Source organism: Cinclus cinclus, unplaced genomic scaffold (assembly GCF_963662255.1).
Source record: "Cinclus cinclus unplaced genomic scaffold, bCinCin1.1 SCAFFOLD_32, whole genome shotgun sequence".
NCBI lineage: Eukaryota > Metazoa > Chordata > Aves > Passeriformes > Cinclidae > Cinclus > Cinclus cinclus.
Window position 1 is genome coordinate 3,510,273 of NW_026912098.1, and position 15,706 is coordinate 3,525,978.

The 15,706-nt window shown below is 47.7% G+C and overlaps 2 protein-coding genes across 2 annotated transcripts; both read left to right on the forward strand.

Moving 5' to 3' along the window:
• Positions 1–3,372: 3,372 nt before the first annotated feature.
• Positions 3,373–12,434, forward strand: LOC134057337 (olfactory receptor 14I1-like; the record flags this gene model as incomplete). The annotated part of the gene is made up of 5 exons (XM_062514327.1): positions 3,373–3,472; positions 3,729–3,739; positions 4,202–4,324; positions 4,821–4,829; positions 12,090–12,434. Coding segments are annotated over exons 1-5 (588 nt in total), but the record flags the coding sequence as incomplete, so codon positions are not given.
• A 3-nt stretch (positions 12,435–12,437) lies between these two features.
• LOC134057338 (olfactory receptor 14J1-like) lies at positions 12,438–12,980 on the forward strand (the record flags this gene model as incomplete). Its single annotated transcript, XM_062514328.1, has 1 exon — positions 12,438–12,980. A coding segment is annotated over one exon (543 nt), but the record flags the coding sequence as incomplete, so codon positions are not given.
• Positions 12,981–15,706: the final 2,726 nt, after the last annotated feature.

Sequence of the window (15,706 nt, forward strand, 5' to 3'; positions counted from 1 at the left end):
CTTGAATCCTTGAGGCAGCACAGTCCCAGTGAGCTGGGTCTTTCATCCACTTTTAGGATTTTCCCATTCAAAGGCAAATACCTTTTGTCTGGCTTCACAGAGAGGGAGGCAAAAGAAAGCATCTTTGAAATCTAAACCAGTAAACCAGGTTAGTTCTGGTGTCAATGCTGTTAACAAAGTATATGGGTTTGCTGCTGAAGGATATAAATCCTCTACTATTCTACTGAGTGCTCTTAAATCCTGGACTACTCTGTATGTTCCATCAGGTTTATGAACCAGTAATATGGGAGTGTTGAAATCAGATTTGCATTCCCTTAACAGACCCCATTGCAAGATTTTTTTTGTCACCGTCTGGATTCCCTCCCTATCCTCTCTTCTCAAGGGATATTGTTTTGTCTTTACTGCTCATTGTCCCTCTTTAAGCTTTACCCTTACTGGTGATGCATTTTTAGCTCTTCCTGGCTTCTCAGTGGCCCACACACCAGGGCTCACCTGGTCAGTGAGATCTTCACCCATTTTTAATTCGATGGGAGCATCAACTAAAAGTCAACTCATTATTTGAATATATTGTTGAGTATACACCTCCAGAGCAATCCCCCCTTTTCCAAATCTGATTGTTGCATCCAATTATTCAAGCAAATCCTTTCCAAGGAGTGGTGAATTAGGCATGTATAAGAATTTATGCAAGCTTAAATGTTTTCCCAATTTATATTTTAGTGACTCACAAAAATAAGCCTTTTCAGCTTGGCTGGTGGCTCCCTTAACTATATTGTGATCTTCTCCCACTTGAGTTAGAGCTGTGTTTAAAAGTGAATGTGTTGCCCTTGTATCAATCAGAAATTCTATTGCTTTTGATTTTCTCTTTCCCCTAGCTTTGTTATAACTGGAGCACAATCTAGGGAAGACCACCCTGGTTCTTGTCAGTCTTTATTTACATTTGCTACCACTCATGCCCCTTTGTTTCCCTTCTCCCAGCTTTCTGGGCATTCATTTGTTCGGTGGCCTCATTGCTTAGAGATTGCACATTGGTTTCTCCCCAGGTGGGGAGGGGAAGCCCCTTTTAAAAATTGTTGTCTTCCCTTTTAACTGCTGCAATCACCCTTTCTTGTTTCCCTTTATTCCCTTCTTCTCAATTGCTAAACACCCTCCAGTCTTCATCCAGTAATATTTCGAAGTTTCTTCCTTCAGTGGGTTTTAATTTTTTATGTCTTGTATCAGTGGCGGATTGACCTAAAACTAAAATTAAAACTAAAATAAAAAGCTAACTGCTGTACTCCAGTGTCTGATTCTGTGTCCAAAGGTGTACTATGACACATTGTGTCTCTCAGCCTGTCCAAGAACTCAGATGGTGACTCAAAGGGACCTTGTTTAATGGCACACAAAGCTGACCAGTTAATAGATTTGGGGATGGCTTTCTCTATTCCCTTTGCAGTCCACTCCTGATATTCTTGTAACTTCTGTCTTTCTGCCATTCTATTCACATCCCCCTTTGGATCCTGGAGGGAAAAAAATTCCTTTGCATCCTCCCCCCATGTCTTATAGTGCTCCTCGGCCAAATCCCCAAATACCTTTAGAATCAGCTGTTTCTCTGTTTCTGTCATTCTATGTAACAGTAACTGTAAAATCATTTCAATCCAGGTTATCTTTTTTTACTATTAAACAGAAGTGTCCAGCTATACATGCAGGGTCCATTTTTCAGTCCTTTAAATTCTTTATCCAAATTTCCAAATCATTGGTATTGAAGGGAACCTTCAGTAACATCATGGCTCCATCTGGTCCCACTGCTTCTCTAAGAGGTGTTTGCAAAAGTATTGGTTGTTCCCTAGGTTTGCCCTTGTATGGGAGGACACTGGACTGCCTGGGAGCGTTGGAGTTTGATCTGGTGCCCTTCCTGGGCTCCCACCCAACTCCAGTGATTGAGGAGGGGACATCATCCAGATCAGACTCTTCTTCATCATACACCTTGTTATATTTTTAGTGCATGTCTGACCAAGACTACACGCTGAGCAGCATTGTTTGAATTTATGCAGGACCCTTCTGTTTTCTCTTTCCATTGCTAGGATCAGTAGGTCTTGTAGAAGATTAATACCACAATCCTTTTGCCATTCTGGGTGGTTTTATAAGGTGAAAAACATTTCTGCATATGATGCCTCATCTCATTTTCCTTCCCACCTTAAAAAATAACATTAAGTGCAACATGGTGTTATAGTTTGTGCATCCATTTAATGGCCCCTTTGCCTCATCTTCTAATGTATGCAGAGGCCACCACTGATGACAATATTTTATTAAAACCCCTTTGCTCTCCATTCCTCTTTTCCCCACAACTTCCTTCCAATGGGGTAGTATGCATCCTAAAGGGCTCCTCCTTGGCACTTTTTTGCTTTGCTGGGTCCTCCTGATTTATCTCCTTATTTCCCTTATCTCCTCTCCCAAAACTCTGCTGGCAATGTTCTTTCACTTCCTCCCAGTGGTCCTCAAAAACATGCCAACCCTCGGGGATTGAATTACTCTTTCCACAGATCAGCTCCACAGTCTCACACTCCACATGAATGAATTCCTGAATATGATGCCCTGGGTCCAGGGTACACCTGGGCCATGTAGGCACCCACCTCCTAGATGTGCATTACCACTTCCTTTTACACCAATGGCACCGTAGGAGGACCCAGGCTGGAGGCCACCTTGGTGCCCAAATTGCTAGTCCACATGCAAGGCAAGGAACTCGTCTAACCCTTCTAGGTTCCCTTTTGATTAGAGGTTGCTCCCAATCAAAAGCCAGATAACTCTCTCTTGAATCTGAGACTATTCCTCCTGAATATACCTGCTCTAACTGCTCCATCCTCCTGTACCACCCGTACAAGTTTCCCTTGGTCCCTCAAGAAATCCAGGGGCTCAAGCTGAAACCACCTGAAAAGGGCTTCCTCGCTTGGTCGAGCCTTCATCCCTCTCTCCCTAGTGTCCCAAAAAATCACTTCCCTGTCATTGAGACTTATAGACACAAGAGGGCAGAAATACCTCCAAAACAACAGAGTCCTCAGAAAAGAACAGAAATCCTAACCCACTGCAATTACAGTTAATCACACAAGAGGGTAGTGTGACATCAAAGGTATTGCAAAAGTCCACCTTAGAAAACATAGAAAACGTTACCCAAAATCCAAAATCTCCACCACCAAAATTAGAGTGATGCAAACACAAAACTCCAATCACTATGAGCAGGTGTCCCTAGTGTCTTAGTGGCCTCCTTACCTTGGTGCCACCCCCAAAAGAATTAATAAAACGTACTTCTAGGGCGAATAGGAGGTTGGCTGTTTGCTTCCACAGTGAGTGAGCAGGGAGTGGAGATCCCTTCCATAAAAAAGTCCAGGGCACACTGGGATGTCCATGTCCAATGCACTCAGCAGCCAGACAAAGAGCTCCTGGCTGGCCTTGCCAATTGATTTCAGGAATCAGGAGCTGACAACCAAAATTGTGGAGAGTATGTTTTATTTCCAGCTGGGACACATGGAGGGGATATCTCCTCCAAACCATGCATACCTGGTCAAGACAGGTTCCAGGTAGAAATACACATTGATCCCACCAGCCCACACCTCCCTGCCCACCCATCTCCACCTTCTCTCCCTTTGTATTATAATTAGCTGCCACACCTCCTGGAGGTCGTGTCCGGTCGTTTTTGGGATGAAGGCCGGGTGTCTTCCTCAGTGATCAGTGTTTGACCTCTCCTTCTGGGGCAGGTGCAGTGGAGGTTTGTCTCTGCCTCAGGTCAGCTTGTCCTGCTCAAAACCACCCGTCTGCTCCTGGCTGGTTTCTGGAGCCACAGGTTTCTGCTCTGTTGGGTCTTGCTTTGCTGAGTTTTCACAATATATCTTATTTTAATGGATTTTTTTTTCCTGGCAACTAAGTTCCTGTGTGGTTTGTTCCATACTGTTCCTGCCATGTGTTCTATTTCCCCTCCACCTGCTTAAGCATCTTATAGGCTTCTAAAATTCTGAATTTTCAAACCCATATATACCATGTATTTCAAAACCATACCCCATCTCACTAGACCACACTTGGAGCCTCTAGACCACACTGGAAGCAGGTTTGGGCACATCAATCCTTACTGGTTTATATTGGGACCTGCTGCCAAAGGACTCAGGGGCTCAGGGGTGTCTCCCAGTGCTTACTGGTTTATACTGGTGCCCTCCCAGTCCATGCCTGGGAACAGCAGCAGGCACTGGCAGCTGGGCAGGACCCCGAGGCCCAGCTAGCCTTCACTGGAGCCCTGCTGAGCCGCTGCTTCTCCAACTTCTCAGCCTGGAACCTGCACTCGCCAGGAGCTCCAGCAAGGGTGAGGCCAGTGCTAAAGGAAGGAGAGGGATTCCCTGTAAAAATTCCCAGAACTTTATGGGGAAATCCAAAATCCCCAAATTTTCCAACCTCTCTTTCACATGAAGTGGGAGATGGTGGGCTCTGTTGGGTTTAATGCATAGACCTGGTGCCCCTAAATCCCTATTGACTTTAATGGGTAGACCTGAACTCCTGCACACCTGGGTATTCACATATTGGTGTGTCCCCCACTGCCCCCCTGAGATTTTGGTTTACCCCCTTTGCCACCCCAGAGCTGGAGCTGGTGCAGAACTCTGTCTTCACCAACCCCACAGACCAATGCACCTCGGTGTACCTGTGCTGCATCCTCTGCTGAGGTAACTCAGGCCTCCCTCCCACCCCCGGGGCCCTCACCTGGAGTTTTGGGCTGCCTTCTGAATACTGGGGTCCCTTTTGGCACTCCCCCACTGCTGAGGGTCATCTGTGTCCACATTGACTGGGCTGTCATCTTCCCCCAGCCCATCAGGGTAAGTTGGGACACTTGAGTGCCCCAGAAGTTCCCTGGATATCCCCAAAAATTATCTGGGTACACCTGGGTACTACCCAAAAGCTCTTGGATCCCCCCGGTAATCACCTGGGTACACCTAGATCCACCAAAAATCACCTGGATACACTTGGGTACCCCCAGAAATATTCTGGATCATCTCAAAGAACACCTGGATCCACCTGGTTACCCCTTGGAAACCTGGATCACTGAAAAACCCCCAAACCTGGTGTCCCAAACATCCTCATGGCTTTGACTGGGTGGACTTGATGCCCCTGAATCCCCAATGACTTTCATGGACAGATCAGGTGTCCCTAAATCCCTTTTGATTTCAATGGGGTAGATCTGGAGTCCTGCTCATCCTCATTTATCTCTCCTAATCCCTCCCAGTGGTCCCACTTTTGCCCCAGTGCTCCCAGTAATCCCAGTGCCCTGCCTTAGCTGCTCCCAGTGCTCCCAGTTTAACCATGAACCTTCCCAATCAAATGCTATTATGGGGTAGACCTGGTGTCCCTCAATCTCCATTGGCTTCAGCCAGTCAACCTGATTTGCCATAGATTTTGGTGCTCAAAATCCCATTTTTGGGGTGAAAATGGAGATTTTTGGGCTTGCCTGGAGGCACAACTCCAGAAAAGGCTGCAGACATGAAATAAGGCATTTGGGATTGGCTTCCAGGAATTCATCCAGGACTTCTGCAGTCTCAGCACCATGATTCTGGAGTGGAAATTCCTGCAATTCAGCCCTAGATTTCCCCCAAGTTTACCCAGTTTTCCAAATTTTACCACTAAATTTCAAAAAAAATCCCCACTGACTTGAATGGATAGACCTGGTCTCCCTAAAATCTTCATTAATTTCAATAGGGCAAATGTGATGTCCCTAAATCCATATTGACTTCAACAGGATAGACCTGGTGTCCCTACATCCCTATTCAATTCAATGGAGCACTCCTGATGTCTGAAAAATCTCTATCAGGAGATTAAAATTACAACAGATGGGGCAACTGAGAGATATTGTAAAAAATGGTTTATTGCTTTATTGCATCAGTCTCATTGAAGGGTGAGATATTAAAGGTGTTACATCCAACACCAAAATATCAAAAGCCATCTAATTCTTAGTTACAATGCCATATGTCAGGATTTTAGCCAATCCAATACTTCTATGAACTTTGCCAGTGTCTTTTGACACCAGACATTAATTGCTTTCCTTCCCATGGCTTTGCTGCAGTGTGTCATTTTTCAACTAATCATAAAACACTTCACAAACCTTCACTGATGCATCTTAAGCTTTTAGCTTTATAACAGGTTCTATTGCTAATCTTTATAATCTTTTACTATCTTACTTAACATACTGCTTTGCTTACATAATACACATCTCTGTTTGCTTAAAACACATTTCTACTTAAACTACAAACTTATATTCTTGTTTTGTGTCTATTTTACTTTTAATGCTCTAACTCTCCAATTCTTCTCCAAGGTCTTAGGTCAAGCCTTGGATCCATCTCTATCTCTCAGCCTGTATGCACCAGGCCCTGGGAGCTCTCCATGCCTGCATTTCCCACACCACCTGTCATCTCTGCTTCCAATTTCCTGCTCTGACTGGAACCTGGGCACACTTTCTCAGTTGTGTCCCTCAGTGGAACCCATGAACGATATCAGAAACTTTGGATTTTGATTATGACTGAATTCATGAGAGGTTTCCTATCAAACCACGGTTCTGCCTTGATTTCCCTCTGCTCTGGTGCAGTTCATCAGAAAATTTTCAACTCCATTAATTGAGAAATATGTCAAAGAACTTAGAAATCTCCATTGGTATTATCAAGGCTGCATTTTATTACTGTTGTCTCTAGAGCAGAGGTCATTGTAGCATTTTGTGATTGATACTTGTGAGAAATGGATTTGTAAAGGATTCTCAAAGCCTGACTGAAAGCTCTCACAGTCTTGTTCATGTGCATGAAAACTCTGAGATAAGGTGTGCTGACTTAGAAAGGCCATGGAATAGAGAAGGCATTGTAGAGAGAGAGATTGAACTAGAAACAAATTTCAAATGATGGCCCTGCAAAAAGACCAGATATTTTGGAGGATGTAAACTGTAAAAGATGCATTGTGGCAAGACCACATGGGATACAATAATATTTGATTTATGTTAGAAATATCAGCTCTACTGTCTGGCAAAAGCTAATAGGTTGAAAAATATTTATTTATTGCATTGCAATCAGGAAATACATTGGCTTCTGATAGACTGGCATGTAGTTTTACCTCTCTTATATTTCACCCTTTACAAGACTGATAATGTAATAATATCTTTCAGAAGAATTCCTCACACTTGCCCTGTCTGTAGAGCTGGGGTGTTCCAAGAGTGCTGAGTCCCTGGACATCAGTCCCTGAGAGGGAGCAGAAAGAAAACTTGTCAAGAACTCAAAGTCTTACTCAAACTCCAAAATTTCTTGAAGTTTTAATGGATTCCACCGAGGGATATGACTGTGAAAGTGTCCCCAGGTTCCAGTTAGAGCAGAACACTGGAGGCAGTGATGACAGGTGGGGACAAACAAGGGAAAGGTGTCCCTGATGCCCAGCAAACCTGGATGTGTCTCAGCAATGCCAAGGGCCAAGGGCTGAGCCCCAGCCCCTGGCAAGGCAGATCCTGTCCCTCCCTCCTTGCTCAGGGCTCTTCCCGGGGCACTGGGCTCTGGGGATGTGCAATGCCAAGGGCAGCACCATGGGGCGGCCCCTGCCAGGCTGCTGAGCAGGGACAAGGAGGCAATGAGGCCCCAGCCCTGCCATGGGATGGAAATTCCTTTCTCCTCATGTCCTGTCTGTGCTCTCCTCTGCTCTCTTCAGTCTCCACTCCTCTGGGCACAAAGCTCCTTTGTCCCTATATAGTGGTCGTTTGTTTGTAGCCTCCAAACACCATCTTGAGAGATTTTTGGGCCCTCTCCACACTGCTGGCAAATTAAAACATTCTTCTCATAATCTAACCAAATCAACAGAGGGCAAGGCAGCCAAACAGTTGTGTCCTGGATACTTTTGTCTGGGCACAATTCTTGGCTAGCGCCTACATACAAAAATGATGGTCCCCATTAAATTTAAAAAAAATTGTAAGTTTGGTCTGTCTCAATATCAGTGGTTAATTCTCCCTTTGCAGCTTCAGGGAATGAAGCCATGTTACCCCAGTTCGCTCCCCCAAATTCATGTTTATTTATATTTTCAGACCCTGCGGCTGTAGGGTGTCCTTGAGTTTCAGGCCAGGAGGAATTGTTTTGCCTGATCAAAATGTGAAGATGGTAAACTGACATTTTCTATGGCATTTAGAGATATTCACTGATGCAGTACAGGATTTGAAAAATACCAAGGCTAAAAGCTTAAGGCATCACAGTTGTCACTGAACCAAGGGGCCACTGTGACACTTTGCAGCCCCACGAAACCAAGGAGTCCATTGTGACACTGCAGGGCCCCATGGAACTAAGGATTCATGGAACAGTGTGGGACCCCATGGAACCACAGGTCCATTGTGACACTGGGGCCTCATGGAATCCTGGAGGCCATGAGGACACTTTGAGGCCTCGTTGAATCGAGGGGCTCTGAAGGGATTCATGGAACCAAGGAGACCCTTGTGACACTGTGAGTCCCCATGGAACCAAGGGTTCATTTTGGTGGCACAAGGCACCAAGGAGACCCCTGTGACACTGCAAGGCCACATGGGAGCAAAGAACCACTGTGACACTGTGGAACCCCTTGGAAACAAGAGGGCAGTGTGACACAGCTGGGCCTCATGGAACCAAGGATCCAACATGACACAGCCATTGTGACACTGCAGGGCCCCGTGGATCCAAGGGAACAGGGAACAGGTCTGGTTGGATTGACCTGACTGGTCCAACTGCCCTTGGCATGTCAAGGGTCTCTTCTCATGTTGCCCTGAAACACTGGGGCTCTGGGATTTCCTTCAAATGGAAAAGGACTGTCCTTCCCATTCAAGAATCCATGGCCAAAATTAGATTCCCCTTCCAAAATTCCCAATATCCAGGGATTGCTCCCATACAAAAGCTGCCATTACCAACAAGTCTGGCTGTCCTTGTCTTCCTTAGAGCCAGCTCTCACCTTCCTTCAAACCCTGGGGCTCGGTGCTTTCCTTCCTAAGGAAAAGAACCATCCCTCCTGTACAAGCACCCAAGGCCAAAATGGGAACTTTTCCTCCCAGATTCCTATCCTCAAGGATTTCTCCCACAAAATGCTGCTAGGACAGATAGGTCTGTCTGGTCTTGGCCTCTGCTGACTGCAGTTTCTCAGCCCCTGAAACACTGGGGCTCTGTGGTTTCATTTCTGTGCAGACCATTGTGATATTGAGAGGTCCCATGGAACCATGGAGACAAATGTGACACTTTCAGGAGTTGTGAAATGACACTTTGTGACACCATCAAAACCCCTTGGAACCAAGTTCATCACTGTGGCACTGCTGGGCTGCATGGTGCCAAGGGGCCGGTGTGAAGCAGCAGGGCTGTGTGGAACCAAGAGGCCATTGTTGCATTACAGGGCCTCGTGCAGCCAAAGGGGAACTGTGATCCTGCAGGGCACCGTGGATCCATGGAGAACATTGTGGCATTGCAAGGCCCCATGGAATCGTGGAGACCATTGTGACACTGTGGGGTCCCATGGAACCAAGGGGTCATGGAACAGCTCTGGTGACTGGGACTCCCACAGATTACCTGGCAGGTCTGGCTGAATTTAGCATGTCAAGGGCTGCCTCTCATCTGCACTGGAGCACTGAGACTTTGTGATTTCCTTCCTATGGAAAAGAACCATCTGCGTTTCCTGTAACCCATAGCTGAAACTGGAGCTCCCCCTAAAACTTCCATATATAAAAGGGTTACTCTAAGGCAAAAGATACAAGACCAGACCGCTCCAGCTGGCCTTGGCCTCCGGTGGTGAATGCTCATTCGCCCCTGAAACACTGGTGCATACTTCCTTCCTTTCTATGGAAAAAAACCTAGCTTCTTGTCCAGATGCAATGGCTAAAATTGGCCTCCAAAATTCCATGTATCCAAGCATAGCTCCTAGAAAGTATTAGGCAGAACAGGGAGATCTGGCTGCCTTGTTCCTCTGGTTTTTTTCAGTAGACTATGAACAGAATGTTTTCAATTGCAAACACCTCTAAGAGGGCCCAGAAATCACCCAAGGTTGGTTTTGGAGGCTTTGGGCACATGACCACAATATAGAGACAAAGGAGCTCTGTGCACGATGGAGTTGAAACTGAGGAGAGCAGAGGAGAGCCCAGACAGGACCCAAGGAGAAAAGAATTTCCCTCCCAGAGTAGGGCTGAGTGCAGCACGTCCCCCAGAAGGAATCTGGAGCAGCCCAAGGCTTTGTGTGTGCAGGCAGAGGCAGGCAGGACGCAGAGCTGTCAGCAAAGGAAGGGGCCAGCCAGGTGGGGCAGCCGGGGGATGAGGACAGCCTGCAGGGACAGAGGGGCAGGGCATGGACACCGTAGGACAGCCTGGGCTGCAGAGGGCACAGGGATGGGCAGCAGCTGAAAGGCCCTGCCAGAGCCAAGTGCTGCAGCACTTTGGCCATGGCTGCTGGCCCTGGGCCCTTGGCCAGCAGGGGACAAGTGAGCCTTGCTGTGCTGGGGCCTCATTGCCTCCTTGTCCCTGCTCAGCAGCCTGGCAGGGGCCGCCCCATGGTGCTGCCCTTGGCATTGCACATCCCCAGAGCCCAGTGCCCCGGGAAGAGCCCTGAGCAAGGAGGGAGGGACAGGATCTGCCTTGCCAGGGGCTGGGGCTCAGCCCTTGGCCCTTGGCATTGCTGAGACACATCCAGGTTTGCTCAGCATCAGGGACACCTTTCCCTTGTTTGTCCCCACCTGTCATCACTGCCTCCAGTGTTCTGCTCTAACTGGAACATGGGGACATTTTCTCAGTTCTGTTCCTTACTGGAATCCATTAAAACTTCAAGAAACTTTGCAGTTTGAATATCACTTTGGGTTTTTGTGAAGATTTTAAGCACAGTATGGGGGACCGTGTCTGATGTAAACAGCATCCAAGCCTCAAGAGGGCCATTAAAGTCCTTGTGCTGTGTCTCTGCTAGTGAGCTGGGCTGGGCTCCTGGCACAGAGGCAGCTCTTGGCAACCATGAAAAGCTTGAAAAAGACCTTTCTGCTGATTTGCAGCTCTTCTCCCAGCCCAGCAGGGCTGAGGGCACTGACTGCAGCCACACCAGGCTCAGCACAGAAGCACAGAGATCTTCAATCAGTCAGGGCTGGGAAGATGCTCACAAGTGCCTGGGGCAGAATCACTCCCAGCCCTGGGCACAGGAAGCCTCTGGCTGCAGGACAATGCAGCCGCAGCTCCTGCAGTGATCTCCTAAAGCTGGAACATCCCAATGCCTACAGACTCTGTGAGTACATTCTCTGATTCTCTCTCCTGTAGAGCAGCCAGGGGTGCCCAGGGCTGTCCTGCAGAGCAGGGTCCTGCAGCCCAGGGTGCTGTGCTGGGCAGGGACTCTGCTGCCTGCCAGGGACAGCTCTCAGCCAGCCCTGGGAGCTGCTGCCAGCACTGGGGGACAAGGTCTGGGTGGAGGGAGACAGCTGGTGAGACTTGGAAGTGTTCTCCTTGTGCGGTGAGGATGGTGCATTGATCAGGACTGACCCCAGCACGACATTTAACTACAGAACATTTCCAATAGATTATACAGGGAGCACAGCAAGTCAGGGGCTGCATAAAAGGGAAAATCCTGATTTTATAATCTACTGATCAGGGTTGCCTAGATGGAAAATTGAACATTGATATTCATATGTCTGTTCAGGTTGAGAACAATAAGAACAATTTCTCTTAGGTCTGAATAAACCAGGAAAAGAAAGAAATCAGCAGAGGGTCCCTTACAGGCAGCATCACTGTTGCTTTTCCAGCCTCCTCAGGGTTGCTCTGATTTGCCATCAGAGCCTGCAGAGGCAGAGCTGGCCCTGGCAGTGCCCTGTGCTGGGAGGGGTCTGCAGGGCAGAGCTGAGCCCCCAGGGCTGGGCTGGGCTCTGGCAGCACTGGCAGGGCCCAGCCCTGGGCACAGGGAAGCAGCAGCTGGCAGGGAGAGCTCCAGGCAGCAGAGCCCTGGGCAGGCATTGGGGGGAAAGTGACACCAAGCTGGGCTGGGATATTTAAATCCTCTCCAATCTGATCTGATCCATGATTTCTTTTTTTACAGGTCCCCATGCCAAGACACCAAAAATGTCCAACAGCAGCTCCATCAGGCACTTCCTCCTGCTGGCATTGGCAGACACGTGGCAGCTGCAGCTCCTGCACTTCTGCCTCTTCCTGGGCATCTCCCTGGCTGCCCTCCTGGCCAACGGCCTCATCATCAGCGCCGTAGCCTGCGGCCACCACCTGCACACCCCCATGTTCTTCTTCCTGCTCAACCTGGCCCTCACTGACCTGGGCTCCATCTGCACCACTGTCCCCAAAGCCATGCACAATTCCCTCTGGCACACCAACAACATCTCCTACTCTGCATGTGCTGCTCAGGTGTTCTTCTTTTCATTCTTCATGTCAGCAGAGATTTACCTTCTGACCATCATGTGCTACGACCGCTACGTGTCCATCTGCAAACCCCTGCACTACGGGACCCTCCTGGGCAGCAGAGCTTGTGCCCACATGGCAGCAGCTGCCTGGGCCAGTGCCTTTCTCAATGCTCTGCTGCACACAGCCAATACATTTTCCCTGCCCCTGTGCCATGGCAATGCCCTGGGCCAGTTCTTCTGTGAAATCCCCCAGATCCTCAAACTCTCCTGCTCCAAATCCTACCTCAGGGAACTTGGTCTTCTTGCTGTTAGTGTGTGTTTGGTATTTGGCTGTTTTGTGTTCATTGTTTTCTCCTATGTGCAGATCTTCAGGGCTGTGCTGAGGATCCCCTCTGAGCAGGGACGGCACAAAGCCTTTTCCACCTGCCTTCCTCACCTGGCCATGGTCTCCCTGTTCCTCAGCACTGCCTTTTTTGCCTACCTGAAGCCCCCCTCCATCTCCTCCCCATCCCTGGATCTGTCCCTGTCAGTTCTGTACTCAGTGGTGCCTCCAGCCCTGAACGCCCTCATCTACAGCTTGAGGAACCAGGAGCTCAAGGCTGCACTGTGGACACTGATGACTGGAAGGTTTTAGAAACAGTGAACCTTTCCAATTTGTGCAAGTTGCCAATTTCTCCTAGTCACTTGTAATATAAATAATTTTTGAGAATTCTTTCTTTTCCTTCATTGCCAGAAGTTTTTACCTTTTAGTCTAATAATTTGTGCACAAAATCATGCCCATATTTGTGATATATTTTTGTCTCTCCTCCTTTGCTCTCACCCCAGACTCTGTCCAGGATGGGCTCTGTTCTCTGCAGCTTTAAATTAACTGAAGGGTCTCCCTATTTTTTTTTTTTTTTTACTGGAGATCTCCTTTCTTTGGAGCTTCCTTCTGCTCCCTTCTCTAGAGCTGCAGCAGCAATATCTTTGGGCAGAGGTGGGGGCAGGTCAGGGGTGGCACAGCAGCTCGGCTCCTGATGGCCACACCATTCCTCATCCATTAATATTTTTACAAGAAAAAAAAACAACTTTACACTATTCTTAAAAAACCCTATATATATATACAAATCATACCAAAATTACACAAAATACCATAACAAAACTACAAAAAAATTTAAAAAAAGAAATCCCAAAAACCCCCAACAAAATTAATATAAATCATAGTTTAACCATTCCCCATAACCATACCCCACCCTCTTATCATCTCTTACCAAACTAATAATAGTGCTAATTTTAAATTATCTTCTAAACCATATATTTTTAACAAAATAATTACTATTATAAAAACCCACCTAAAAACTACCCATTTAATACTCATCCAAACTAAATATAAACCAACAAAAACCCCCAATCTTAACTAAAACTCGAATTCTAGATCATCAAATAATTACAACAGTTCAATAAACAAAATAAAAAATAATAAAACAAAATACAATCAATATTTATTCACCAACCTAATTAACAAAAAAAACCCTACAAAATATACATTACCCAAAATCTAACTACAAACATAAAACCTAATTACAAACATGAAATCTAACTACAACCATCCAATAAAATAAATTTTTTAAAAATGCTAAAAATTTTATAAGAAATAAGAAATGGGCCCACACTGATCCCTGCAGGACACCACTGCACACACGCTGCATGTGGCACCATTCCCCACCACTCTCTGGGCCCCGATGTCCATCCAGTTCTTAGCCCAGGGAGGGGTGAACCGCTCCAAGCCACAGGCTTCAGCTTTTCCAGGGAATGCTGTGGGATGGGGTGTCCAAGGCTAAAGTTCAAGTAGACAACATCCCCAGCCCTCCCTGTATCCACCAGGCCCTGTCAGAAAACTCCTGGTGGGCAGGAGCTGGGCAGGAGGCAGCCGTGTGCCCTGGCAGCGAGGCAGGGCAGGAGCACCCAGGGCTGTGGGACCAGGACATCAAGGACGTGGATTATCCAGGGCACTGGGGCCTGGTTTGGGTTGCCCAGGGCAGGAAAGATGTCTGGCAGCTGGAGCAGGGTGAGGGAAGGGCCTCCAAGGTGGGGCTGGAGCCCTTTGGCTGTGAGCAGAGGCTGAGGGAGCTGGGCTTGTCCAGCCCGGAGCAGGGAAGGCTGAGGGGCTCCTCATCCCAGCCTGGCAGTGCCAGCCAGGAGCTGATGGAGAACACAGAGCCAGGATCTTCACCGGGGGGCCTGGGGGGAGACAAAAGACAATGGGTGGAAAGGGGGAAAGAGGGGAGATCAGACAGGACATGTGGAAAACCTTTGTTCCCATGGGCTCAGACAGGTTCTGGAATGATGCTCTGTCTCTGTCTTTCGGGATTTCCAGATTCAGACCAAATCCAGCCTTGAACCACTTGGTCTGACCCAGTTTCTGCAGACTTGATAAAATATTTTCCATGTTAATCCCTATTTTGGAATGGGACACAGCAGATTTTTATGGGACAGGAGCAGTCCTGGTGATGTTGGGGACCTGTAGCTTGCGAGGTTCATGACCACATGTCATAAGTTGGGGCATTTGTGTACTTGAAGAAACGTCCAAGTTTTCCCACCAGGAGAAAACAGAAATTTCCTGGATGTGTACTGATGGCAAGAACAGAAATCCTGCTCTTTCCCTCTACCTGTGTTACCACTGTACTGTCTATTATTTCATATCCCTCTTCATTTGGGTGTTTCCACCACTCCTGTTTAAATGGCCGTGTCTAAGGATGACTCTTCACTAGACCAGCTGGTTCTGTGGCCTTCCCATTGCTCCCAGATTTCCTTCTCCAGTTGTTCTCTGGTCATTCCACATCAGTCAACATCTTAATTGTGTTTACATCTGTCACAGAATCAGCTTTTTCTAATGTCTTTGTCTAAAATTGTTCCTGCATGGAAATCCCTTGTGCATGGAAGAAATATTAGGCACGGCTTGATATTGCAGAGATGAGGGAAGAATTTGGATCTTTATTAAGTTTTATAGTTGCTACATTATTTTACGTTGGCCATGAAGAGAAACCTTCCTGTGCCTCTGAGTCTCAGCAGTTCCTGACCCCCAAAGGACACAAACCTGATGAGCTCTGGTGCCCACTGCACTGGTGGCTCTTGCACCTCCCTCCACAGCCACAGCAGAGCTCCCTTGTCCCACAAAGTCCCTGGCAATGCAGGGATGAAGGAAACAGGACAGGCTGTGGGGATCAGGGGCAGGGCACGGCCAGGGATTTGGGGTGGTTGTGAGCCCAGGGCAGGAGCCGGCCCTTGGCCTTGCTGAAGCTCATCCAATTGTCCTGGGCCCATGGCTCCAGCCTGGCCAGATCCCTGTGCAGAGCTTGCTGCCCTGCAGCACAGCCACAC